Below are 27,575 nucleotides of genomic sequence, written 5' to 3' on the forward strand. Positions count from 1 at the left end.
AGGAAAGGAAGTGTGGGTCACATCATACTCATTCTTTCTCTGTTGCAACTTAGGGGGATGATTAGGTGAAATATTTTGATTGCTCAGTTAAATTTTTGTTTCTGGTCTCATATCTGTGAATCTCATAGCTGCCGCCCACCCAGCGGTCTTAAAACGCAGTTGACTTGGCATTTCTTTTATAAAGCTGTTAGTTGAAGACCCCCCTCAAGGAGCCCTAGTGTAGTATTTCATCTCCTAGAGACCAAAGTGGCCTTCTTTATCATGACAACAGAGAGGAACCAGGGAACACTGTCATAATCTCTAAAGGAAATAGATTAGGATGATTTTCAAGTCAAGAAGCCTTATCTACATCAAACAGTGAGTTTCTGTCTTATTTTAAGGTAGCTATAATTGTGTAAATCAGTCATTGTACTTGCCTGAAATTAAACACATGTATACTCAGTAATATAATTTTAAAGACTTGTACAGCTTTCCAAGCTTTCCTGCTGAGTTGATGTTAAATATGTTTGCTTTTGGTACCTGGTATTGGGATCTTGGGACAGAGCAGGTATTCTGTTGGTCACCCTGCTGCCCAGCTGTCTCTCTTCCTGAGCTCACAGAGGTGGTCTCGGATGTGGTGTTGATGACTCCCAGAATGATTGTTCTGGGTGACTTCAGTATCCATGCTGAGGCTGCCTTGTCTGGGGCAGCATGTGGGCATACTCTGGATCAAATATTTTCAATGGCAGGAGAATAGTGATTTGAAAGTGGGGGATGTGCCATCCATGCCCTTGTCATGGTCAGATCACTTCCTTCTGAGGTTTAGAGTTTCAGGGGCTATACCTCTCTGCAAGGGTGGGAGGCCTATTAAAATTGTCCACCCCCAGAGACTGGTGGATTCCAAAAGATTCCTGAGGGCTCTGCGGGATTTTCCAGCTGGTATGGCAAGCGCTTATGTCCAAGTTCTAGTTCAGGTGATCTCAACCTTGGGTTCCTACATGTTCTTGGAGGACTACAACTCCCAGTGGCCTTTGGCCATTGTGGCTGGGGAAGACAGGAGCTGTAGTCCAACATCATCTGAGGTCCCAAGGTTGAGAACCCCTGCTCTGGTTGCTCTCTGGAATGGAGAGATAGTTCAGGCAGTTGACATGATAACTCCCAAATGCCCTCTCCCACAAAGCAGAGCCCATGCAGCGCCTTGGTATACACCTGAGCTGGGGGCGATGAAGCAAGCTGGGAGACTGCTGGAACACAAGTGGAGGAAATCTCGGGGTGAATGTGAGTGAACACAGGTTAGAGCTCATTATCGAGCCTATTCTGTGGCAGTGATGGAACAAAATGAATGTGTCCACCCCACCCACCCTGTCCACCATTGCATCCTCTTAGTGTCATCCAATGGAGCTTTTCTGGGTGGTGTGGGGCCTCATGAAATCTGGCCCTGAGCAAGATGTGTTACAACCCTTGGTAGCACGCTGTGATGCATTTGAGGGTAAAGTCACTTGCATTCGCCAGGAATTAGACTCTTCAGCTGATGCAGTGTCATTGGTAGAGGTGTCCAGAGTACCACCTGGTCCAGTTTTGCTGGAAGAGTTTCAATTATTGGTGGCTGAGGAGTGGACAAGGTGTTCAGTCGAGTTTGGCCAACCATGTGCATGCTTGACACTTGCCCTTCATGGCTTATTAAATCTAGTAGAAATGGAATCTTTATCTGGGTCCAGCAGGTTCTAAATGCTTCATTGAGAGAGGGAGCTGTCCCAGTTTTGTTGAAGAAAGTGATCATTCAATCACTCCTAAAGAAACAGTCTGGACCAAGAGGATGTAAACGACTATAGGCCTGTGGCCAGTATTCCCTTCCTGGGCAAGGTGCTTGAACGTGTAGTGACTGACCAGCTCCAGACCCTCTTGGAGGAAATGGATTACCTAGATCAGGGATTCTCAACGTAGGGTCCCCTGATGTTATTGGACTTCAACTCCCATAATCCCCAGCCCCAGTGGCCTTTGGTTAGGGATTATGGGAGTTGAAGTCCAATAACATCTGGGGACCCAACGGTGAGAATCTCTGACCTAGATCCATTTCTATCAGCTTTCAGGCCTGGCTTTGGAACAGAAACTGCTTTGGTTGCCCTGTGAGATGACCTATGTAGAGAGAGAGAGTTAGTGGGAGTGCAACCTTGTTAATTCTCTTGGACCTCTCAGTGGCATTTGATACAATTGACCATGGTTTCATTTTGGATAGGCTTGCCCAGTTGGGAGTGGGAGGCACTGCTTGGAGGTTGTCCCACTCCTACCTCAAGGCCCGTTTCCAAAAGGTGCTGGGGGATTACTTGGCAGTTGTACTTTGAGGTTCCGCAGGGTTCCATTTTTTCCCCTATGCTGTTTAACATCTATGTGAAACTATGGGGAGAGGTATTTGTCCTGAGGTGTCATCAGTATGTGGATGACAGTTGTATCTCTCTTTTTCATCAGATGCAGGTGAGGCGGTGACTGTCCTGAGTCAGTGCCTGGATGCAGTAATGGACTGGATGAGTGTGAACAAGTTGAAACTCAATACAGACAAGACAGAAGTACTGTTGGTTGGTGGTTCCTCTGCCCAGATGAATGATGTTCGGCAGCTGCACTCCCCATGAAGGATCAGGTTTGCAGTCTGGGGGCAAACATCCAGCACTACCACTAGATGCTCAAGTGGCCTCTGTGGCTTGGAGCACCTTTTATCAGCTTTGGTTGATAAGACAACTACAATCATACCTGGATAGAGATAGCTTGGCTACACTTACCCATGCTCTGGTAACCTCTCGCTTAGATTACTGCAATGCATTGTATGTGGGGCTAGCTTTGAAAATGGCATGAACACGGCAGCAGGTACAAAATAGGGCTGCAAGATTATTAACTGGGGCTGGATATTTTGATCCTATTACTCCAATGCTTCATCAGCTGCACCGTGTCCCAGTCTGTTTCCGGGCTCAATTCAAAGTGCTAGTGTTATCCTTTAAAGCCCCAAATGGCTTGGGACCGGGTTACCTGAGAGAGTGCCTTGCCCCATATGTCCCAAATTAGACCTTAAGATCTTCTTTGGAAGCCCTGCTCCAAAGGCCCCTGCCAAACAAAGTAAGGCAGATGGCTTCTAGGGAAAGGGCCTTTTCAGTGGTTGCATTCCGTTTATGGAACAGTCTCCCCAGTGAGGTTTGGCTGGCACCATCACTTTGTTCTTTTAGACAGCAGGTGAAGACCTTCCTGTTCACTCAGGCTTTTAAAATTTGGTTTTTTAAAAAACAAACAAGTTTTTAAATTGGTGTGTGTGTGTGTTGCGATTTGATGTGTTTTATGTGTTTTTAAAACATGTTTTAATGTTGCATTGTGAGCCACCCAGAGATCAATTTGTTATGGGGTTAACAAATAAAGTTATTTTATTATTGTTGTTGTTATTGTTGTTGTTGTTGTTGTTATCCTAAAGTTCTGACCTAGGATGATGCTACCACAGATATCTTCCCTTACTTTTTTACAGACTCTCTAAGAATGGATGCCCCAGCCAGCCACATTGCGACCTGTGCTATTTTGCCATTACAGAGGCAAATTTTGACAGCATTGTTCTTGGTCTTCATACTGGTACCTCTTGCCACCATCAGGCCTGCAGCTGTTGCCAAGGAGTCACATAAAACATGTAAAGAAATACAGATCCTTCAAGGAGTTCAAGACGCAAGGACACGTGCAGGGAAAATATTCTCTTATCCAATATCACCATTTGCTTTTCAGGGAAACATCACTCACTACAAGGTAATGGTTGTCTACAAGATCCTCATAAGAATTCTGTCAGGTAATCAGCCACACTACACTGCTGACGTTGTTTTTGTTCACTTGTAAGATGCTGCTGGAAATCAGCAGGGTTGCCACTTAGGGAGGAAAGGGAGGGCATTTCCTCCTGTATTTCAAGACACATAGTGATTCTTTAGGAGTGCCTATATTTCTGGCCAACTTGCAACTGATGACTATTGTTCAAAATGACTCTTTGATCTGTGTTGATAACATTGCTATAGTTATTATGGAATATGTTTTTTTAAAAGCACAACAGATGGTTTTGAAATCACTTCATGTTTTCAGTTTAATTTTGAATATATTGAAGAGTGGCCTTTTAAACCTGTCTGAGTTCTTTACCTCCCCTGTGCTGAAAATTGAAATGGCAGCCCAATTTACAACTGCCCAGTCATGATCCTCCTTTGAAGACACGTGGCCACCAACACCAGATCTCTTGTTGCATACTGGTAAACTTAACTGCTAGTTCCTGATGCCAGTCAGGGCTGGAGTAACCATTTTTCTAAGTGGTCTGTGGCCCTGGTGTGGTGTAATTATCAAGATATTTGCAGTTGGATAATACTCCTTGAAATGCATTTATTTGTTCACTTTTTCCTGCCGCTTAGTGTGAGAATAACTAGCTATTCTCCAATCATAAAGCAAATAAATAATGGACAAGCTCCCACTTGAAGGAAATGTTAGAATAATGGAAGCCTGGCCAATGGAAGAACAGCAAGATTGCCTCCACAGGTTTTTGGAGTGTGTGGTTTGTTTGTTTGTTTAACACAGATGGGGAATACAGGAGAGAAGGAGAGCATAGCCTGGTTCACACATGAATATACATTGCTTGATTTTTCTATTTTAATGGACACAGGAACTGTGTGAACTAACTTGGTTTAAAAGCTTTGCATTGGAACTGATGTGAGGTGAAAGGAATGTTCTTTCTGTACTGTTTTATTTGTGAGGACCCATTCACACATGCAAACCCTTGCTTGTTGTTTCAGTCACCACGATAGGGTGTAGTCGGAAGACATGTAATGCAACAACTTAGCTAAACACATGTCTAGTCAAGTGCATGGATGGGAGACAACCTGGGAACCATATGTATATGGTTGCCCCGGCTAACTTGGTAAAGAGGCACCTTTTAACATGGTGATTTTCTTTATTTAGCAGGGGGAGAGTAACTGGCCCTATCCACCCCCACGACTGCATCCCTCCAGTGACTGTTGCTGGTGTCTATCTTATGTTTCTTTTAAAATTGTGTGCCTTTTGGGGACAGTGATCCAACTTATTTATTTATTATTTCTCTGTGTAAACTGCCCTGGGCCATTTTTGGAAGGTCTGTATAGAAATCAATCAATCAATCAATTAATCATATAAATAAATAAATAAAATGCTGCCTGGAATTCAGTGGACGAAAGGTGGAGTACAAATGTAATAAAAGGGAGGAGTCATAGCTCAGCTGCAGAGCACATGCATTGCATGTAGAAGGCCCTAGGTTAAATCTCTGGTATCTCCAGGTAGAACTGGCAAAGATCTCTGTCTGAACCCTGGAGAGTCACTGCCACCCAGTGTAGATAATACTTAATGAGACAGACTTATAGTGTGACAGTATAAAGCCACTCCCTAGGGTCATCTGTGTGAACTAACCCAGTGTACTCATTTGTGTTTGCATGCCAGTAGACCTGGACCTCCCAAACAAGGATTCAACATATGACTCCTTTAATACAGCTCTGATACACAATCCTAATGGAGATGGTAGGACTAACAGTGCTGCTGCTGCAGCCCCAGAAGCAGCAGCACCACTGCAGAGAACTGGCTGTTGTGCTAGCAACATTACTGCAGGTTTTCCTATTCATGACAGTGGGGATCAATACGGTAATGCTGCCAGAGCAACCCCAGTTCTCTACAGTGACGCAGCAGTTTCTGGGTCTACGGCAGCAATGCTGCAATTCCCATGGTCACCATTAGGATTGTGCATCATGTCAACCTTTATACACACACGCATACTCACACGTAATAGTAATAGAAGCAGATGATATGTTAATTTCCATTTAAATAGGGATTTCTCTCTTTCTTCCAATTTTATTTAAACATGAAATCTTAAATATTGATGGCAGATTTTTTTGTTTTTAAATCACAGTAGAAATATCAAATGATATTTGATGCCACTAACAAGGATGAATAGCATTGTCCACCAGAATGACACCATTGTCACCCGCACTAAGACTCATGATTAGTATTAGCTCCCTTGATATACTGGAAACTTCCACCAAGTGAATAAGCGACATTCTCCTTTTTAACACTATGTCCTACTCCTTAAGATTCTAGGAAAAAGATATAAGGCAAATTAAGAGAGTACCAACAATAATGATATCATATGTTATTACTTTGGAAGGAACAGCAATATCTGTCTAATATGTTGCATGCTGAACTGCATTTTTCTCTCTCTGCCTTAACATTAAACAGGTAACTCTGGCTAGTGGTTCAGCCTTGCCAAAATGGTTGGAATATAATCCTAATACAAGTACCCTTCAAGGGCTGCCAATGCTGCAGGAGAGTGGAGAATACCATCTAACTGTAGTTGCATATGGAGAGGCATGTGGCTTGAATATACCAACTGCTGATGTTACTTTCACACTTCTTGTTCAAGACAGTGTTTTCATCCACGAAAAGGAAGAGGGCCCAAAGAAGAAGACTATGGACGATGTGTAAGTTTTTTTTAAAAAAATTATTTTATTTATTGCATTTCTAGACCGCCCCATCCAATGGCTCTGGGCAGTGCACAACAAATTTAAAAAATACAGAAACACCAATTTAAAAACACATTGCTTAAAACAATAATAAAAATACTTTTTAAACAATTCAGAGACATTTAAAACCAATTAAAATATTTAAAAACAATTTAAAAACCTTGGAAAGCCAGGCCAAACAGTTAAGTTTTTAGGGTTCTCTTAAAGAGAGGAACGTTTATTGACTAAAATGCAACTGACCAATATGTTTTGCCAATATGTCCTATTTCAAAAAAACGTTTAATACTTTCTAGAGGCAATATCATAAGCCACCTAATGGCGCAGCGGGGAAGTAACTTGCCTAGGGAGAAAGAGGTCGCTGGTTCGAATCCCTGCTTGTATGTTTCCCTGACTATGGGAACACCTATATCGGGCAGCAGTGATATAGGAAGATGCTGAAAGGCATCATCTCATACTGCACAGGAGATGGCAATGGTAAACCCCTCCTGTATTCTGCCAAAGAAAACCACATTGCTCTGTGGTTGCCAGGAGTCGACACTGACTCGATGGCACAACTTTACCTTTAGAGGCAATATCAGCCACAAAAAGGTCCAAGTATTCCTCAAAGACTTCTAAATGGAAAATGCGCAAGCATTTGTTCAGGTAATAGTTGTGGATATGAGGCTAAGCTTTTCCTCATCATTTATAGACTTTGTGAACCATGAGCTTTAAGGTTGCAATCCTAAGCATACTTCTTTAGAATTGATACTTATTTTTGAGAAAACATGGATAGGATTGGGCTGTAATGTAAGATAGGTTTTAGCTTACCTTATAATCTTAAAAAACACCACCACCAAAGTCATTTAATAGCATATGTTTTGGGCTTTCAGTATCTGTTCTGGAGGAATGTGTACAAGGGAAATTTCTGTCACCTTTGCTGGGATAATAATCCACCACCCAGCTAACTCTCTAGCAACGCAAGAGCGACTGTATCTCATTTGCACCATGGCAGAGTATCTCCACTTGGATCCTTCCCTGTTGACACTTACTCCACTTGAAGACTCATTTAATAAATACTTGTGGAATCTAACTGTACTAGCTGAAGATATTAGATACATCAGCACAGTGAAAAGTCATTTTGTAGGACTCTACTGGCCTGTTGGGTTTGGGGTGTTTGCTATGCTCTATGAATTAGTACAAGTACTACAACACAATGTTGAGTCAAACAATCTCTCACAACTACTGGGATATAAAATTGCTGGATGGAGAATACTAAAAAAAGAAGACATTGCAACAAAACATACAGGGAAACGGCACAGGAGGCAATTAATGGCCACCCCAAGGCCTGCACTGAGACCAGTCAAAACAGCAGACTTCACAATTTTGTCAGGCACTCTGCTGCATACAAAATCTGTTGCAAGACCTAGTGAGAGTTCGGTATTTTTGTATGAAGTCACCAGGACAATTGTCCCCACAAACACTGATAACTTTTTACATTCTGTAAGCCAAAAGGATTTAGGGACTTCAGATAAGCAAACATTCATGGATGTTCAAACGAAAACACCAACATCTTCCATTTTTCAGGATCTATCTTCTGCTTTTCTTGAACTTTCACCTTCTCTGATGACAGCATCAACAGAACTTGAGAATGTGGCTTCCAGAACACCGCCAATATCTGAGCAACTACCATCTCAAGTGCCACAGAAAGATATGTACTCTGCACCTAAGAAATCTGAGCCAAAGCATCATTTCATATTCTCTCATTTAAACCTTTCTTTGCCAACCAGCAAAACCCAGTTCTCAGGACCCATTCACCTTATAATGGACACTTATGTTCTAACTCCTTCTAAAAGAATTCCTTTAACACACTTATCAAAAGAAACAGTAATAAGTCCAGTTTATCGTCCACTGATAACAGCATCTGGATTACTATCTGGAGAGAGAATTTCTACAGCAAAGCTTCCTGTACCTCTAATATCGGCACTGATGAATCAGACAGCATCAACTGGGTCTGAATTTTCTAGAGTTGTCATGTCTTTGCTTTTGTCAGATAGCAGCTTTCAGAATCAAGACCTATTTAGCAAATACAAGTATGACTCAGAGTTATATTTGTCATTTGCACAGATTGACCAATCTCCGTTTACAGAAGAATGTTCTTCACCACTAACTACAACCCACACTGAAGTAAGCAGCTGGAATATTAACACCAATGTGCTTGGTATTACATCCACATCTGATTCTTCAGCTATAAGCAGTGTTTCAATTCACAAGCTTGGATTGCCTCCTGATGCAAGGGTAACAGTTCAGTTGTATTACAGTGACAATACTCCAGGCTTGGCAATGTACAGCACTCAGGAATTCAGCATGTCCCTGTCTGCCCAGTTCCTAGAATTTGAAATACTATCTAGAACAAGCAGTATCCCTGCAAAGTTTCCTTTACTGCCATTATCAATGTCAGTGGAATTGACAGTGTCAGGTGGACTTAGTAATACATTATCAGTGGAAGAATTATTGTCTGAAAGGAAACAGGTTAGCCCAGAGATATTCATGAACTATGAACATATATCAGAATCTTTTAAGCCTGTTCCACAGACATATGGGCATTTATTTACAAAAGATGAAATCTCAGCTTTTACTGCTGCCCGCATGGACACTCCCTTGTGGAATAAACAATCACAGTTAATTTTCGTCACAACATCCAGTGCAATTGTTTTAAGCAGCAGGTTCCTTGGTGAAGACAGCCTGTCTCATGAAATGAGTTTTTCTTTGGAGTGGTATTCTTCTAATGCTGTACTGCTTTCCTGGCTTGAATGTGCTGGCATCCCCAAGTCATGTTTATCTACAAAGGATGTTGACTTTTATGACAGCAGTGCTGTTAAAACTCCTGTGGTGCATCCTGATTCTATACACCTGGACATGAGTGATTTAAGCTTGAACAGCTCATTTGGAACCAAAGCCCCCTTTCAAATCAGCAGAGAGTTTACTTCAGAACTGATGGCAACATCAGCTATTACCTCCCATAAAGAAATATCAGTACAGACCAGATTCTATCACACTTCTACCTACCAAGGAGTACAAGGTAAGCTGTGAATTAATTACTATGTTAACTTTGACCCAATATGAGCAACTAAGATTTCATTTTATGGGACAACTACAACTGTGTCCTCATCCATTTGTATCACAGTGAGCATGATTAGCTAGAAGAGAGACAACCATCATTACATGTTCTCCACAAAGAACATTTTAACCCCTGTTGGGAAACACCAGTAAAGGTTCTCATAATAACAGCTGGATCAAGAGTTCATCTAATCCAGCATCCTGTTTTCAAAAGTGGTTAGCCGGATGCCTCTAGGAATCCTATAAGCCAAATTCAACAGCAATAGCCATCCTCCACTGCTTGTCCCTAGAATTTGTTATTCAAAAGTATACCACCTTTGAACATGGAGGTTCCATTTTGCTATCATGGCTAGTAGCATTGCCATACCTATTTATCAGACCATTAAATTATCTAGTCCCATGCCATGTAAGCCAGTGGCAATTAACAGATTTCATGTTGGCAAATTTTCATACTGTTCTGGAGTAATAATTCTGCTCCTTGTAGAAACTGACACTGTATCTTTTAATCTGGAGATAATATTGTCGTTTACCACTGAACAAATTTTTATCCATACAAGAATTTTTTAAGGATAGCCCAGACTGTTGAGAAGAAGAAAAAGGTGCATTTTGGTGTGGCTGCTTTTTTATATTTGCTCAAATATATAAGCACATTGAGACATACATAGTATGAGTTATTACAATGGGGATAGGAGGAGAAATGGTTAATATCAGTAGATATCTATATATATAATCTATATATATAATTCTCCTGGGTGTGCCTTGGAATGTGCGTCCCAGTACCCAGCTGATTGGCTGGGCAGCGGACGCACCTGATTGGCTGAGGCACACCCAGGAGGATTGGTTGCCGTGCCGGCAGCGGGCCTGGCCGCGGATGCCAGAGATGGCGGTGGGCCCGGCCCAGACGCAGAGGCAGAGTCTAGGAGGGGGGAAAGAAAGTGGGGGGGGGGCAGAAGTGGTGGGGGAGAGGAGAGGCGGCTGGGCCCAGAAGTGGAGACTGGGAGAGAAGGTGGGGGGGAAGAGGTAACCGCTGGCCCCAAAGAGCGCACAGATGCTCTATGCGGGGTCGGCTAGTAATAAGAAAAGCTATTTGGTGTTTGTGTAGTTTGTCCCAGATCCAATTTGAATTTTTTGCTTCCTTAGACTCTGAACCTTTTCCTTCAACCTGATTTACTACAATGAAAGTGTAAAAAAACAACAAAGAAACAGAGGAGGCCCCCTTTGCTCAATCTGATCTATGTTCTCAGGCTGCCATTGGTAGACAACCCTTTTTTAAAATGTTCAGAATTACTGATTCCAGAATACAACTATGAATTGCCTTCTCCAGCATCTGGAATGTTCAGCTGGGCCTGGAATGGTGAAATTGGTACAACAAACAGCATACGGGATGCAATATGAGTTTCAAAGCGGAGAGGAGAGGAGATCTGGTCTTGTGGTAGCAAGCATGACTTGTCCCCTTAGCTAAGCAGGGTGTGCCCTGGGAGACTAGGAGGCGGGTCTCACAATCGGTGAGACCTGCCATAATGGGGTTCGCAGGGAGAGTGGGCTTAGTCTGCTCTCCCCACAGACGATCCCTTCTGCAGCCCTGGGCGGCCGGATCGGCCGTCCACATGACTGCTGGCTCCATCACGGAGCTGGTAGGGGCTGCGGGGATTGGGGCCGCATGGCCCCTGGAAGTTCCAGCATGCTCTGGGCAAGTGCGCAGAACATGCTGGAGAGACCCCCGAGCCTGCTTTTTAGCCTCCTGGTTGGGGGTCTCCTTGTGAGTTGTTGCGGCGGAGCCGCGCTGAAGCAACACACGATCCAAAAGCCCGGGTTAGCGGAGCACTCACTTCACTAACCTGGGCTTAGGGAGGGGTAGTTAAGTGGGTGACACATTTAGGAGAAACCTCACGGTTCTCCTCACGTTCTCACAGTCTGGCAAAATCGGGCTAGGCTCCCTTAGCCCAATTTTGTCAGACTGTGAGAATAGCCTCTAGAAGTGTGAGCATGGTAAGATATTTCCCTCAGGGGATGGAGCTGCCACTCTGGGAAGAGCAGGTGGTTTCAAGTTCCTTCCCTGGCTTCTCCAAGATAGGACTGAGAGAAATTCCTGCCTGCAACCTTGGAGAAGCCGCTGCCAGTCTGAAGACAATACTGAGCTAGATATACCAACGGTCTCACTCAGTATATGGCCGCTTCCTATGTTCCAGTGATAAAAGGACTCAAAACAAAAGGAAAGATAGAAGATTGTGTGTAAAACCTCTCCCTCACAAGATCACTAGAAGTGCTATATCTATGTTTTAGGAGCTTGTGTGCCATGTGCGCTTATGTTCAGAATTTTACTCAAGCCTCCTCCCTCTTATGCCCGGTACCTGCACTCAGATGGATTGGCACAGCAGTGACATCTTGGGATCTTAGGTAGGAACTCTGATAACTCTCCCATTAATGTCTGGGGCAGGGTAAGAATTGAGCCCAGAAGAGCAAGCATACCTTTTGCACATTACTCACTTCCTTCTCAGCAGCAGAATTCTAACTCAGTCTCTTCCTCTCCCTGTTATCTCCTAAGTGCCAGGGATTTATGAATAGGGAAGCTGAGTTAGAATTGCACCTGGGTTGACCCACACTGACAGGGGAAATGTTCAGCTGTGGACAGAATTTGTCTGAGACAGGCTGTGGTGGAGCCCCCTACTGAACGCTCCATTACTAATACTTGTGAGAATCCCATTGCCTGGATGAATTGGAAAGTTACATCAAAATTCTGTACAGTAAATAAATATTGTCCTACATTTTACAAGTTATTTTTGTCATACAGTGCCTGACAGTCAAAACGTAGTTTTCTGTTTATTTCTCTCTCCTCCATTGCTTCATTTCTACATAGGTCAGATAAATACTTCCCCAAGAATTGTTAATGCCGTTAAGTGGATAACAGCAACAATTGGACACAAGTTCTCCTTTTCAATACCTCCAGACACATTTTATGACCAAGAGGATGGAAATACAACACAGCTGACACTTGGAATAAATCCAGCTGATGGTTCTCCATCCGGTCAGGAAAGCTGGTTACAGTTTAATTTGCATTATCAAACCATGCACGGCTACCCGCTTGATAGTGATTTGCAGTATTCACCTCAGGATTTTTTTCTCTTTGCCACTGATTCAGGAGGACTAAAGACTTCAGATACCCTCACAATAGAACTACTCAGGCCAAGTATTATTCCATGTCACATTTATACCGTAAGAACAAAAAATAGTTATCACTCATTCCTGAGAAACAGGCAACGAGTTAGCTTGTTTTTTGAGAAGCTATCCAAATATTTGAGTATGGCCAGTCCTGGAAACCTGACACTGCTTCGCCTCAGGCCTGGCTCGACTGTGGTCACATGGTACAACAGTCATTTTTGCACAAGGACCAACAGATGCGCAAGAGATGAAATCCAGAGAACACTGATCAAATTAGGAGTGCCTGGTGGAAATGTTAATCCAGATTTTGTCGAAGCAATGTTGCCCGACTACAAAATAGACCAAATTGAGGATTTTGCATATGGTGGAATCTGTTCATCTTTTGCAAAGCCATTAAATGAATCTCTGACTACAAACAGGACGTTAGCTACATTTCAGGACAGCCATCCTTGGCTAAGAAACATCATACCTGCCTTGCTAATCAGCTTAGGTACTGCATTTATGGTGATTCTGATCATTATTTTTCACTACTGTAAATACCTCAAGAAAGTATCTGGATCACAATCTATATGTTTTAATGAGAGACCCTGCTTTAGCTATGTTGACTTGGAAATGAGTATGTTGAAATCTCGCAAGCCACCTATCTTTGAACAAGAGGTTCCTCGGGCAGTTCAGTCATGGTTATCTGTGCCAAGACCTTCCCAACAACACCTTTTCAGACCAAACAGAAGACTTGTTGCCTCAAGGCTACCCCCACCACCAAAATATCGACTTCCACCATCTTATGAAATAGAACTGAGTCAGACTTGTCATGACCACAGGAATTCTTATCAAAGCTAGATTTTACAAAAAACAGAAATGAAGAAAAGGTAAAATTGCTCCTAACATAGTTATTTTTTTAAATTCAAATAAACTGACTTTTTTGAAATTTCCATTAAGCATGAATGTGGATATGCTGGTAATTATTTAACGACAACATAACACTATAGCTAACATAGTGCTAAGCCAAACAGATTTATGTACAAAATCATACTACATGAGGCAATGTATTTACCATAAACACACACACTTGCCATGCACCGAGAGCTTAGAAAATCTCTGGCTATAATACGGGTAAGGACATCAAGTAATAAAACAATACATTTCAATTTATATCTGTTTTGTCTCCCGTATGCTCTGGGACAATAAAAATTATACTCAACATTAATTATAAAAATTATATCCAACACAGGGATGTTCAATTGGGGCACATGGACCCCTGTGACTACTTTAAAGCCTTGTGGGTGTGTTTGGGGGGTATGCCAAGCACAGGTTGGATTAAGGAGGGCACAAGGTGCATGTATTCATTGTGGGCTGGGCTTTGTGCAAGAGTCTTCCCCAGCCCTACCTGGAGATGCCAGGGATTGAAACTGGGATCTTCTGAAAGGAGTTACAGTCTTTCCTTATTAATTGCTTCTATCTGATTTTGACAACGTCAAAAAAGCCGGGACAGTTTCATCTATGCAGTAGCTTTCCTTTTTAAAGACATAATTTCTAACTATAGTTTTTCTGTTTTTCTTTCATGTTTTGTGGATAAACGCTGGACTTCCAAACTGGTTTGGCGCTCCAGAAAAGGAGTGCTGAACTGGTTCGTGCACATCCTTACTGATAGGTGATCTACAGATCAAGCTGCTAAACAGGAATAGGGACTGGTAAAATGTTGGCAACCCTGGAAACCATTTATCCACAAAACATGAAAGAAAAACAGAAAAACTAGTTAGAAATTATGTCTTTAAAAAGGAAAGCTACTGCATAGATGAAACTGTCACTGCTTTTTTGACTTTGTCAAAATGTACTATGGTAAGGGCACCCTCCCTGCCCCTTAAAAAAAACCCCTACCTCGGAACCAGCTTGAACCTGTCCCACCGCATTTCTCCTGCTGGCGCTCTCCCCAAAGGTGTTGGTGCGGGGCTGAAGCATACCTCCCTGCAGCCCCGGTAAGCGTTGTACTGGAAATGGCCGACGTGCATGCACACATGCGTCAGCCATTTCTGGTACAACGCTTACCGGGGCTTCAGGGTGGTATGCTGCAGCACCGCACTAACACTTTTGGGGAGAGCACTGGCGGGGAAAATGTGGCAGAGCAGGTAAGTACACCCTCCTTGCCCCTTAAAGAAACATATACACCCCGCCTCCCGAGAGTGCATGAACCAGTTTGTGCACATCCCTACCTATTAGTAGATGGTAATGCTCATCTCCACGCCATGAAAGGCTTTAGCTGCATATTTCTGCAAATCAAATTGCTTTTCAAGGAACATAATAGTCTTCTCATGTTTTAACCATCACAGACCCAAAATAAATGGTGTATAACATCTTATAGGTATTATTTTAGATGTTCAGGATGTGCATCATTTAACTTTTTAAAATTGAAAATAATTTCTACAGGTTGCTCAAGACTTGAAATAATTCTCATCTGAATTCCTAGTCCATTAGGTGTTTGAGGCTTCTGAAGGACAGCAACAAGTTGCAGGAATTAATGTTTTACTGTGTTGTGTTTCAAAAGAATTAGAGCTTTTCAGGAAAAAAATAGTGGCAGGAGGGAGGGGTCGTAAGAGATCCATCTTTAAACAGAAAGCCATCTTTCCATCTTTCTGTTTTATTTATGCTCATAATGTTTATTATAAGGCATAATAAAACAAGGTGAGTTATAAAACACAGATTAAAGTGGAAGAAACACAATTCATGAAACCACTAGAAAAGTATAATGTACATTGCATAGTATTTATAGCTGATTTTTGTGTTAGTGGGTTGACAATCCAAATATTTTTTTGATTTTTTCCCCTACAACAGTCACTTGTAAAGACAATTTCATTACAGTTGTGTAAAGATATATTCTATTATTTTCACAGTACTTCAAGATACATGTTTTTAAGGTAACCCTCCAAAAAGATGACTTTTAAAAAATGGAGTATGGCACATGGAAGTTGGCATGGAGAGTATAACTTTGGAAGACTAATTTTAGCTCATCTTGTTGCAGAGGAAAGCTCAAAAACTTGTTGGTTCAGAAGGGAGGTCACATTCCTGCTCAAAAAGGGGAAAAAAACTAGTTGGATTTATGTTGGAAGTTTAGAAACTGACCTGACTTGCAAGCACAACTTCCTATGACTTCTCTTCCTGGCATCAAATGTGATTTCTGACTGTGGTAATTTAATAAAAACAATCTAAAGGTATCTCCTGCACAGGATAGCTAACAGTGGAACACCAATTCAGCATTACACATCCAAACTTTAAGCAACTAATTCTGTGGGATTGTTCAGCCTACTGAAGTTAGATATATTTCTGAGTGTCTTGAATATTGAAGATACTGAGCTCTATCACATTATTATACCCCACTTCCCAAAACAAACACACATGCACAAACACCAGGTTAAAAGCCTAGTGATGTACCATACATAGGGAAATGTATGAAAATGTTTAGACATGTTCATTGTCAAGTCCCTCATTGGGCGGGGGTGGGGAAGAGACTACCTTGGGATTAGAACAGATTCCCCAAGAATTGATAATCCAAGAAGCTTGTTCTATATACATGAAACCATAGCCCATGCCTGAAGAATGAAAACTCTAGTTTGGCATTTTACAGTGGCTGCTAGCCAACAACTTAAATATGCTGCCAAATTCAGAAGGGGATTAGTCTCTGATCTCAAAATCCAGGAAGGAGCCAGAGTGGTGGTTTTGGCTGGATAAGGAGCTTTAAACAATTAGCAAAAATGTAGCTGAAACAACAGGGGGTTGGTTTTGTTAATTCAGAGATAAAAAGCAATTAAAAGAGTTTGGTTTACTACTTGTGATATTTCCCTTAAAGAGCAAGTTTATTTTACATGAAGTATGTTAAAGCTTCACTCTACCAGATATATCTGGTAACACCACAAATAGCAAATTACAGCTGGCTTTGTAGTTATACTGCAACAGCATTGTAGGGACACTAGCCTAAATATTTAGGCTTGTGATATCAGGCTGCTTTCTTTCTACAATTGCTGTTCTGACTTATAACGCTCAATTTCAGAAATGCACCGTGATAGAGATTCAGCAAAATATCTTTTAGATTTTCAACACATGTTGCTAAGGGTATGTGTCAAACTTCAAAGCACTAACTCATACAAGCTGGTATGAGGAGAGCTGGTGTTGTGGTAGCAAGCTTGACTTATCCCCTTAGCTAAGCAGGGTCTGCCCTGGTTGTATATTAATGGGAAACATGATGTGTGAGCACTGTAAGATATTCTCCTTGGGGATGGAGCTGCCCTGGGAAGAGAAGAAGGTTTCAAGTTCCCTCCCTGGCATAGATAGGGCTGAGAGAGATTCCTGCCTGCAACCTTGGAGAAGCTGCTGCCAGTCTGGGTAGATAATACTGAGCTAGATGGACCTATGGTCTGACTCAGTATATGGCAGCTTCCTATATTTCTAAGCAAACACTCTCTATGCAGTACTTTCTCTGCAGGACTACAGAGAGCCAGCAGTTCACTCCTTAATGTGAACTGGTTACACACAGAGATAGACATTTCTACAAACAGAAAAACACTGTGTGCCTCGAGGTTTCTGCACGTGATCCTGTGCACAAGAAGCATTGTTTGGAGAACCAAATAGAGTCTGCAGCAGTACACCTTGAAAAGTTGCACACACAAACTAAAACTAGTTGGAAAAGGACTACCTTACTCATCTTGTATTTGTCCACAAACAACAGTTCTGTGTGTCAGGTCACCCTCAACTCCTCCATTTTTCATAAGATGAAAAGTGAGCCTATGGCTGACTTGAGATTTGAACCCAGGACTCCTGAGTCCAAAACTGTATTTTTATGTATCATCATTCTTCAGAAATGATGGCCTCCCAAAAAGATGTTTGTATATCTGAAAAAGTGGAATATAACTGAAAACAAAAACTCATAGAAAACATTGTGTTTTCTGTAATAGGCTGTAAAGCAATTTTTAGAAATACGCCTACTAGCTGGAAAAGTCTTGCTTTATTCAATCGTAGACCAAAAAGAGAATGACAACTTTAATGTAACATTTAGAGTTTACATTTTTATATAAAATGGCTAAAATTAGAAAAATGTAAAAACTAAATCAAAACAAGTTAAATACAATCTTAGAATAACAGGTATTGAATCAACCGCAAAATAATTATCCAGCACATAGTACTTCGATCCAGTATTCACTGCCGGCTGGCCTTGCCATTTTCACTTGTTTCCATTCTGAAACAACAAAAAAAAAAATCAATGAACATCAATTTGGAGTGCACTTGTAATTTGCTCAAAATCATTAAAAATGAAGCTGGCAATTTATACAAACTAGTCTTTGCAGTATTTGAATGTCCTAAAATGGTAGCTTAAAGGGTCTCTATAGGAGATAATAACCAAACCAGTTCATGGTGATGAATAAGTCCATAAAGACTTGTGCTTCATTCTCTCATCTACTTAAGCAAGAGCTTTTGAGAATGACCAGAGCATACCAATCTCTGAATTTTAATAATTTTAATTCGCTCACAACACAAATTATTTAGTATGCTTTCCTTTACATTTTCATTTATTGGATAAAACTTATAAATGTGAGGTTCCACTAGTTTTTAGCAATATGGTAACTGGGATTTATTGTGTCTGTTTCATTAATCCACAACACAGGATAAAGATAGGTATACACTAGGGGCTGGTTCAGTACACAAATGCATTGCCGCACCCTTCTCCCCTTACCTCCTCAGCTCCCACATGTTGATCACCTAAACATTACTATGTTTCAATCCTGGTTTGTTTGACTCTCAGCTGGGCAACTCCTCTGGATCTGTGGTTTCACTATGGTTTACAAATCAGGATTTGAAATGTCAGATTAGAGCTCCACTTCAAATCCTGGTTTGTAAAACACAGTTAAACCACAGCCCGCTTTGGATTAGCTGCAGAGCTCTGGTTTAAACCATTGTTTCTCACTGTGTTTTACACATACCCCTGGGGTATGCAAGACACAAGCAAGGGGTATGGGACAAGGGGAAGAGGGTAAAGAAGCCTGATGAAGAGGTTGGAGAAAGAGTGCCTGCTTGCCTTTGCTGCTGGTTACTGCCCAGAATTAGTCTCTCTTGCCTCTTTGCCCATCTCTCTATCTTTTGCCTTCCTGCTCTCAAAACAATGGCAAAAAATTTGATGTGCCGTGCAATGTATGGCACTTCATACTTCCTAGCAATAATTTGGTGTGACATGCTTTCCAGAGCACTGGAACGGCCTCCCAGAAGAGCTTTGTCATGCTCCCTTGCTCAGTGACAATTGGAGACATATCTTTTTAGAGACTCTTTTAAATGTTTTATCAGCTGCTTATATTTGGTAGGTTTTCTAGTTCTTAGTTTTTAGCTTTTTGCTTATAACTTTTAATTTGAAACTTGTAACTTTTAAATATGGGTTTAGCTTGGTCTTTTAATTTGTTTAATTTTATTATTGTTTTATTTATTATATCTCTTTTATTAATGTTGTGAGCCACCTCGAGCAGTAGTGTGCTGGAGGAGCAGAGTATACATATTTTAAATAAATAAAGCACACAAGCACGCATGGGGACCAGCCCTCCAAGCTCTGGCCAACATCACTTATAGCCCAGGTACATACTTGAGTTGTGCACCCTGGTGTAAAAGGTAACTACCATATCCACACAAGACGTCTGTCATATTACTGTCCTATATATTCAGCCTTTCAACTTATGACATTCATTACTGAAATATAAAATCAACTGGAAAACTCAGATTCTTTTTTAAATGTTCAGAAGTTTCTTACAAGGTTTTAAACTTCATGGGACTTCAACTCCCATAATCCCCAGCCCCAGTGGCCTTTGGTTGGGGATTATGGGAGTTGAAGTCCAACAACATCTGGGGACTCAACGTTGAGAACCCCTGCCCTAGATGTACACACTGAGGTGGAAAGAGAAGGATAAACCGGCCTTAGATTTTGGCTTCCCTTATTAGATGAACTCTGCTCTCCCTGCTCAAGCTCATCCTCTCATCATCTGCCAAAACAGATGACAACTTTAAATTTATTTATTTATTAACTTTACCTTATTGAAAATACTCAGAGTGATTTACAACTATAATAATGTCCTACACACAAAAATTAATAAGGAAGAACCTGTTCCTAATCTCATGGTTTTAAATAGTTGCTGGAGAATATCCACATAAACGTTCTCTTTAGGAGAAAGAAGAGAAGATGAAGCCACATACTTATTCTCCACAAATTAAGCAAGACCTTGAGTGAAGAAGCCTTATGAACCTGATGAAGGCTAAACAGAAACTTATTTCTTACCCCTTCTTTAGTAATTCCCAGTAAGAGCCCATACAGCCAAGCATATTCTATGACTGACAGGAGAAAGGAGAAGACCCATTCCGTGAAATTGCCTTACTTATCATTTTTAGGAGACAGCAGAGAAACATGAATAATGGAAAGGCTCCACATCCAAATACCTGCTATCCACTATCATTTTTACTTATACAAAACAGACTGCTCACCTGTAATTTATAATCTGGTAAAGATCTGTTGACAGCCATAAAAATGGGTACTGTGCAGGCACAGTACCCTCGCGGTAGAATGCCGCAGCTCCTCGGGATGACTGAGCCCCACCTCCACACCTTCAGTGTGCTGAAGGCGGGCCGGGTGCCCTGTTCTTCAATTCTTGTTCAACCGCCATGGAGGATGATAATCCAGAATCAGGTGAGTTCATCAGCGGAAGAGAATAGCAGGAACACTCAATACGCACACTACTGCAGAAGGGTGGCTCGATCATAAGTTACAGATGAGCAACCTGTTTATCTGGTTTGAGATCCATAAGAATGGGTGTTTGGCTAGCTCCCATTGGAGGTAGGTGCAGTAGTAGCTATTGTAACACCTGCTTTAAAACGCTTCTCCCAAAGCTCACCTCAGCAGCAGAGCACACATCTATGGCGTAATGCTTGATGAAAGGTAATTCAGTGGACCAAGTTGCTGCTTTACAGATGTCCAGGAAGGTTACCCTCGATAAGTGTGCCATGGATGAAGCATAAGCACGAGTAGAATGGGCCTTGATGGCTGGAGGCAGCTCCACGATCTGTAACTTGTAGGCCATTACAATGAGTTCAACCAGCCAGCTAGACATTCTTTGCCTGGAGATGCAGGAACCTCTAGCAGGGTCCTTGTAAGCCACGAAGACGTGTTTCATGGATCAGAAGTCCTTAGTATGATCTAAGTAATACAAAAGCGCCCTTCGTACATCCAAAGAATGCACTGCATGTTCTAAAGGCGTGGATGGGTCCCTGAAGAAAGTGGGGAGAACAATATCTTGGTTGAGATGGAAGTCAGACACCACCTTAGCTTGTGCTTTTTCAGCCAGGCATATCGCACCACTGTGTTGCAGGATGCCATGAGCCCTAGGAATCTTTGAATGAGTTGAGCCAGCTCAGAGAGATGATGTTGAAGTGGAGAACCAGATCCCTGACACACTTGAAGTGTTCCCAAATTAAATATGTCCTGGTTACCATGTTTAAGACTGCTCCAATATAACTGATGACACAAACTGGCTCCAGATGGGAATTCTTCCAATTGACCTGGATCCTCAAGTCTTGGAGAAGAGACAAGCCGTATGATGTCTGAGAACGCAACTCTCCATCTTTGGAAATCAAGAGCCAGTCGCCCAGATACAGGTAGACCGATATACCCTGAATTCCTGAATACCCTAAAGTAAGCCACCACCTCAGCCATGCACTTGGTAAATACCCTGGGGGAGGTATAGAAAGTCCGAAGGGTAAGACGGTGTATTGGTACACCTGATTTCCAACTGCAAATCTCAGATATTTTCTGTGTTGTTTTCTGATGCCAATGTGAAAATATGCGTCTTTGAGATCCAGCATTACAAGCCAGTTCTCCTGATATAGAAGAGGCAAGATCTCTTGCAATGCTATCATGTGGGATCTTTGCACATTGACAAACATGTTCAGGTGGCGTAGATCCATGATACGCCGGATCCCAGGATCCCTCTTCAGTATCAGAACGTAGTAGGAGTAAAAACCCTCCCGTCTGTGCGCCCACTGCACTGGGGTGACTGTCCCCTTTGCGAACAGCTCCTTCACCTCTTCCAGTAACACCTGGGAGGATTGAGTGCGCTTCATCCCCAAAAATCTTGGGGTTGTCTTGAACTCTATGATGTATCCCAATGATATGATCTTCAGGACCCAGTGGTCCAATATTATGTGGTGCCATGGGGGGCATGGCATGCCAGCTTGATGTTGGATGCTGGTGCAAGCACTGGGATTGTGAATCTGGTGTCTTTCACACACCAAGATGTTAATGTCCCTGGTAGTGGGGGGAGTGCAGCGGTGACGGTGGGCGGTCCTGAACTTCAAAGATGTTTTTGAGTTTCTGCCAGTTTTGTACGTTGAGACTGGTTGACTTTCCCTTTGCTTATGGTAGGGGTGGTATTGTTTTTTAAAGTCATGATGGTCCTGCTGCCTGAATGCTGGCTTTTACCTCGAATAAGAGCAATACTTGGACCCGTAAGAAGAGGTTGGCACAGAAGTGGTGAAAGCTTTTGCAGTAAACTTTGATTTTTTTAATTTCTCCATAGTGGATTCGGTTTCCTCACTGAAGAGGCCCTTACCATCCAAAGGTAAGCCTTCAATCTTTTCTTTCATGTTGCCCTGTAAATTAGTAGAGTGAAGCCAGGCGTGTCTCCGCAAGGAGACTGCAGCAGTCAGTGAACGTGATTCTGATTCGGCTAGATCAGAGATTCTCAACACTGGGTCCCCAGATGTTATTGGACTTCAGCTCCCATAATCCCCAGCCCCAGTGGCCTTTGGTTGGGGATATTGGGAGTTGAAGTCCAATAACATCGGGAGACCCCAATGTTGAGAATCCCTGGGCTATATGTTTCGCCATGCTCAACTGTTGGCGAGTAAGCGCAGCTAATCTATTTAATGTTTGTTGGAACTTCTTTTTAAATTCCTCTGGAGATGGAACATCCAAATCATTTTGTAGATCCTCCCATATGCCATGGTTATATTTAGCTGTGCAAGACAAAAAATCTGCTATCTTAACAGACAGACATGAGGTGGAGTAGATCTTTCTCCCCAGAATATCCAACTTTCTCCCCTCTCTGTCATCAGCGGTAGTGTGGCGATGACCCGTCTTAGAGGAAGTGGCACAAACAATAACCAGAGAATTGGGAGCAGGATGTTTCAAAAGGTATTCATTGTCCTTTTCCTGAATATGATATAAACTTTCTAAACGTCTGGAAGTGGGGCTCCAAGTATGACTCACCTCCCATGCACACTTAGCAGCCCTGGATATTACCGGAAGAGCCACAGGCTAAAAAGACTGAGATTTGACCATAAAATTATAGACGGGATCTTCTATTGGGGCAAGTTCAGATTTAAGGTCCAGACCCAGAGCCGCAGCCATTTCTCGAATGTGATGGCAACAATAAGCCTTCATTTTTTTCATAAGGAGAGATGTGGGTGACTGGAGGTACGTCAGTTGGAGGGTCAGCAAGGTTATCTGGATCATATGGATCTGATTCAAAATCTGAGGAATCATGATGATTAGACGGTGAGCAAGCTGGCGAAGGGGGGGACATACATCTGTGTCTCACTGGTAATCTTGACCGGTGGTGGAAGTGTGGGCTGAGCTTGTGTCCCAATATCTACACCTGAAGGTCTTAGTGCCAGAGGAGTAGTTTGAGTGGCTACATTCACCAACGTCTTTCCAGATGACAAAGCAAGCATCTGCATAGCAACAGAAATACTCCACACAGCAGGTCTAACTGCCTGGGCAGGGCCATCACTACCAGCCAGGGCATGTATAGACCATACTGGAGTCACAATGGAAGACAGCGAAAAATACCGTTTAGATAGCGCGGATCTCCATGGCTGCTCTTCCTGGAAGTTGTAAGGGAAGCCTGAGGAGATGGTCCCCACAACTGCAGAAGCAAGTGTTGCACCCGCAGCTGATGAATGAGAAAACTCCTATGAATGCCATGGAGAAGAGCCCACCAAATGGGCAGCAGTCAGGGTGTATGGCACCAGAGTACATTGGACAAACAGATGGTCAGCAACAGATCTCCTAGGAGTTCCCTCGTCAGTAGCTTGTGGAAGACAACCTTTGAATCTGGATGTTGATGGGGTGCTCAAATTGGAGAATCGACAAGGTACGGGCGGCAGCAGGATCTAAACCGGCGTTTCTTTCTGAGGCCTCCTTGACATCAAACGTTGGTATCAGGAGCTGGTATCAAGGGATCACCTGCCTCGAAGCTGACAACACCAGCGTATTCAAAGTTGAAACTGGGGCAGATGCCTTTGGCATTGATGGGAGGTTGTGTTGGCATTGACAGAGCATCGTGGTGTTGATCAGGTGGTGTTGACGACTCCAAGGCAGCAACTGGAGGCTGGGGACAGGGACTGTACCCTCGACGTCGAAAGTCTCAGTGTCGAAGGGTGGTCAACATCAAACGGTTCCTCCTGCCCTGATATCTCCTTGTCCCATTCCTCAGTGTAGAAGGTCTTGACGTCGAGTGATGGTCGGCATTGAGCGGGGTTGCCGACCTCATAGATTTCGACGGAAGGCACTGCTGACCAGGTGGAGATGGTGTCTTCTCCCCCATCAAGTCCACAGTCTTAGCTTTCTTCGGTTGCAGAGACAATGAAGGGTCATCTTATCTTGACTGCTTTTCCTTAAACTTCGAAGGACCCGATGTTGAAGTTTCATGCAACCGAGGGGGACTTCGGGCTTTTGAAGGTAGCCTACACCAAGATCTATGCCGAAGGCTTTGACAGTCTTGAGGGGGAATGCTTCAATGTCGATGCAGAGTCTTTAGATGTTGAAGGCAAAGGATGGAGTTCACCCAACGTCAACGGGCTCAATCCTTCATCATAACTGGCGGCATGAAGCCACAGAGCCCGATTCTTGCATGTCTGTTTTGAAAAAAATAAACATATCTTGTAGGAGGAGATGTTGTGCTCCTCACCCAGACAAATGAGACATAGATCATGGAGGTCCTTTGAAGGAAGCTTGGCATTACAGCTCTCGCACCTCTTAAAACACAGTTTCTCCTGAGCCATTTCAGGGTTGTCCAATAATCACAGTCAAAGTCCATTCCAAGGTCAAAGTAACACTAACGAAGTTCAGATGCCATTCCAACGTCAATAATTTCCGAAAACAACAGTCCTATTTTTTTTTTTTAAACGTATGAACTCGCAATGAAGAACTTCTGCGACAAGGAGCGACATCCCGAGGTCTGAACGCATCGGTGGTTGGAAAAGAACTGAAGAACAGGGTGCCCAGCCTGCCTTTAAATAGCACGCTGAAGGCGTGGAGGCAGGCCTCGATCACCCTGAGGAGCTGCGGCATTTTACTGCGAGGGTCCTGCACATGCGCAGTATCCACTCTTATGGATCTCGAACCAGATCATAATGTTTACAAATCACACCAATCAATATTTTATTAGTTATTTAGTAATACAAACCCATTCTCCTCTTTAAGATGTTGATAAAGTTCAGCTTTGTTGTTGACAGAGTTCAAGCGACCAACAAATTCTTGATGTTTCCTAGAATTTGCAGTGTTAATTCTGTTGCTCCACAGAGATAGCAGAGACATTGGGCCTGGGGGAGAAAGTGCAAATATAAGTCTAGTGCATTGATTAGTTTGCATTCACAAAGTCTAGTTAAGACTATGGAAACATGCAAAATAAGCATGCATGTTAAAATAAAGCATGCTTCTGACTGGGACTGCATCCTTTTCCATGTTCATACTTTTACCTGACTCCTATTCTTTACAATGGAATCGAAGTAAATAGCATCTCTATTTACAGCAAACAAGATGTTTCACAGCAGGTGGGTTTTTTTGGTTGGTTTTTGTTTGTTTGTTTGTTTGTTTGCAAAGTTGCAGATTTACTTTTTGACATCTGAAAGTGAAGTAGCTGTGACAATTATATGTTTTCATTTAAGTAAATAAGTGCCCTAGTCTTATTTTCTGAATAAACAATTTATTGTATTTCTTTCAGTGTAATCTTCTGGTCAGAAACTGATCATACTAGTGGAACACTGAACTGAGGAGAGAAAGGACAACTGTGTCTGTACTTGGTAAAAATAGAGTTGGCTATAGAGACATGTCTTAGTTATATCAAGACCAAGGCTGCAAGGTTGTCATCCAGAACCAAGTTTATGGTGCATGTGACTGTACTGCTACCAGTTCTTTTCTGGTTATCGCTTTTAAAGCCTTAAATGATTTTGACCAGGATATCTAAACAATTGTCTCCATCCATATAGTTCTGATCAGCTGAGGAGGCCCTCTTGAGGATCTCTCGCCAGCTGATAGGGAGGGACAAGGGATAAGAGTCTTCTCAGTAGCACTGTGCAAACTTTGAAGCTACATACCTAAGGTGGTGCTCTTTGTCCCTTCTGTTTATGCTTTTCACTATCTGTTGAAGATGTTTTGTTTACTAGGCTCTCAGTATGCCTGTTGTTTAGTATTTCATTTTCACTGTTTTGAGTGTGATGGTCTGCTAGTCTTGGGATAAATTTGGATTTATACTCTCTTGGCTGTTGAATAATTTTGGGGTTTTTTAAAATCTCCCTATCTTGATTATTCATGTTATGTCCAAATAAAATGAGGGGTCTAAGCCCTTGCAATATCTTGCTGGCAAGTTCATCCTTCATTGCCCTTTCTATATAAAAGTGTTTGTGCGGGGGGTGGGGGAAGAGACATAGAAGAAAATATTCTAATTCACCCCATCCCCAACACTCCCTTTTATCTCTCCAAGCTGGGAAACAGCTAGAAGAGGCTCGAGAAACAAAAACATGAGCAAGGAAGAGTTCTTTTCTTCGTCTACCAGCTATTCAGCGATATAGGAAGATGCTGAAAGGCATCATCTCATACTGCGTGGGAGATGGCAATGGTAAACCCCTCCTATATTCTACCAATGACAACCACAGGACTCTGTGGTCGCCAGGAGTCAACACCGATTCAATGGCACACGTTACCTTTACCTTCTTCTTCATCAACCCCACTGCATCTTAAGATCATCTGGGGAAGTCCAGTTGCGGTTGCCACCAGCACGGTTGGTGGCTACTCCAAACTGGGCCTTTTCTAGAGTTGCCCAGGGACTCTGGAACGCGCTTTCTAATGGAATTAGTTTCCCCATCTCTGAATGTTTTTAAGGACCTAAAAACATACCTGTTTAGTCAGGCTTTTAGTTTATAGTTTTAAAGCTTTGGTTTTTGAGTTTTTATTGTATTTTAAATTGTTTTAATTATGTTAATCTTTTAATTGTTTTATTATATTGTGAACCGCCCAGGGACTTTTTTGTATGGGGCAGTATATAAATGTACTAAATAATATAAATAAAATAAATATTCTCCCCAGTCACCTATGCTGAGAGAGAGAGAGAGTGTGTGTGTGTGTGTGTACACGTGCGTGTATGTAAAAGGGGTGTGAATGAGAAAGATCTATATCTTGTGCATTCTTCTGTCTCTTCCTGTTTTTTTTTTTTTTTTCCTTAGCTGGGCACCTGAGGAGAATGGAAGGGTCCAAGTGGTAGAGCATATGCTTTGCATGAAGAAAATCTCCCAAGTCCAACCCTGCCACCTTCAGTTAAAGGGATCTTTTATAGCACAGGTAGGAAAATCCTGCCTTTGAGCTTGGAAAGCTACTGTCAGTGAGAAGATAATACTACGCTAGATAGACCAATTGGTCTCACTCGGTATCAGACAGCTTCATATATATTGCGGAGGGGACTAGTTCCCCTCTTGAACCTACCATTATTCTCCCACTTTTGACTTTTTAAG

The 27,575-nt window shown here is 42.3% G+C and overlaps 2 protein-coding genes across 11 annotated transcripts in view; one reads left to right on the forward strand and one right to left on the reverse strand.

Annotated features, from left to right (window-relative positions):
* The first annotated feature begins 254 nt into the window (after positions 1-254).
* On the forward strand, positions 255-27,458 carry LOC128326412 (dystroglycan 1-like). Of its 6 annotated transcripts, none has more exons than XM_053253177.1 (7): positions 255-380; positions 2,446-2,763; positions 3,482-3,750; positions 6,235-6,476; positions 7,388-9,576; positions 12,472-13,642; positions 25,793-27,458. In XM_053253177.1, the coding sequence occupies exons 3-6, from the start codon at positions 3,493-3,495 to the stop codon at positions 13,611-13,613; spliced, it is 3,831 nt and encodes a 1,276-aa protein (XP_053109152.1). In that variant the 5' UTR covers positions 255-380; positions 2,446-2,763; positions 3,482-3,492; the 3' UTR covers positions 13,614-13,642; positions 25,793-27,458. The 6 variants fall into 6 exon arrangements, with proteins under 6 accessions (XP_053109152.1, XP_053109147.1, XP_053109150.1 ...); XM_053253172.1 differs by having other exon boundaries at positions 2,446-2,614; XM_053253175.1 differs by having other exon boundaries at positions 2,446-2,614; positions 27,291-27,322.
* The window catches only part of INTS13 (integrator complex subunit 13), a 57,701-nt gene continuing 47,873 nt past the window's right edge, over positions 17,748-27,575 (reverse strand). For all 5 annotated transcript variants that reach the window (XM_053253180.1, XM_053253179.1, XM_053253181.1 and 2 more), the window contains 2 exons: positions 25,256-25,391; positions 17,748-17,997 (listed from right to left, as the gene is read on the reverse strand). In XM_053253180.1, the coding sequence (XP_053109155.1) occupies positions 17,958-17,997; positions 25,256-25,391 (176 nt within the window). In that variant the 3' untranslated portion in view covers positions 17,748-17,957. The remainder of the gene's footprint in view (positions 17,998-25,255; positions 25,392-27,575) is intronic.

Source organism: Hemicordylus capensis, chromosome 5, assembly GCF_027244095.1.
Source record: "Hemicordylus capensis ecotype Gifberg chromosome 5, rHemCap1.1.pri, whole genome shotgun sequence".
Classification (NCBI taxonomy): Eukaryota; Metazoa; Chordata; class Lepidosauria; order Squamata; family Cordylidae; genus Hemicordylus; species Hemicordylus capensis.

What these genes read in the sequence shown, in the direction of transcription:
- LOC128326412 (XM_053253172.1), top strand. Translation starts at nt 2,578, where the DNA reads ATGATGTTCGGCAGCTGCACTCCCCATGAAGGATCAG. An exon ending in AAGAAGACTATGGACGATGT is followed by an intron (nt 6,477 to 7,387) that starts GTAAGTTTTTTT and finishes TTGGGCTTTCAG; the next exon opens with TATCTGTTCTGGAGGAATGT. An exon ending in TACCTACCAAGGAGTACAAG is followed by an intron (nt 9,577 to 12,471) that starts GTAAGCTGTGAA and finishes ATTTCTACATAG; the next exon opens with GTCAGATAAATACTTCCCCA.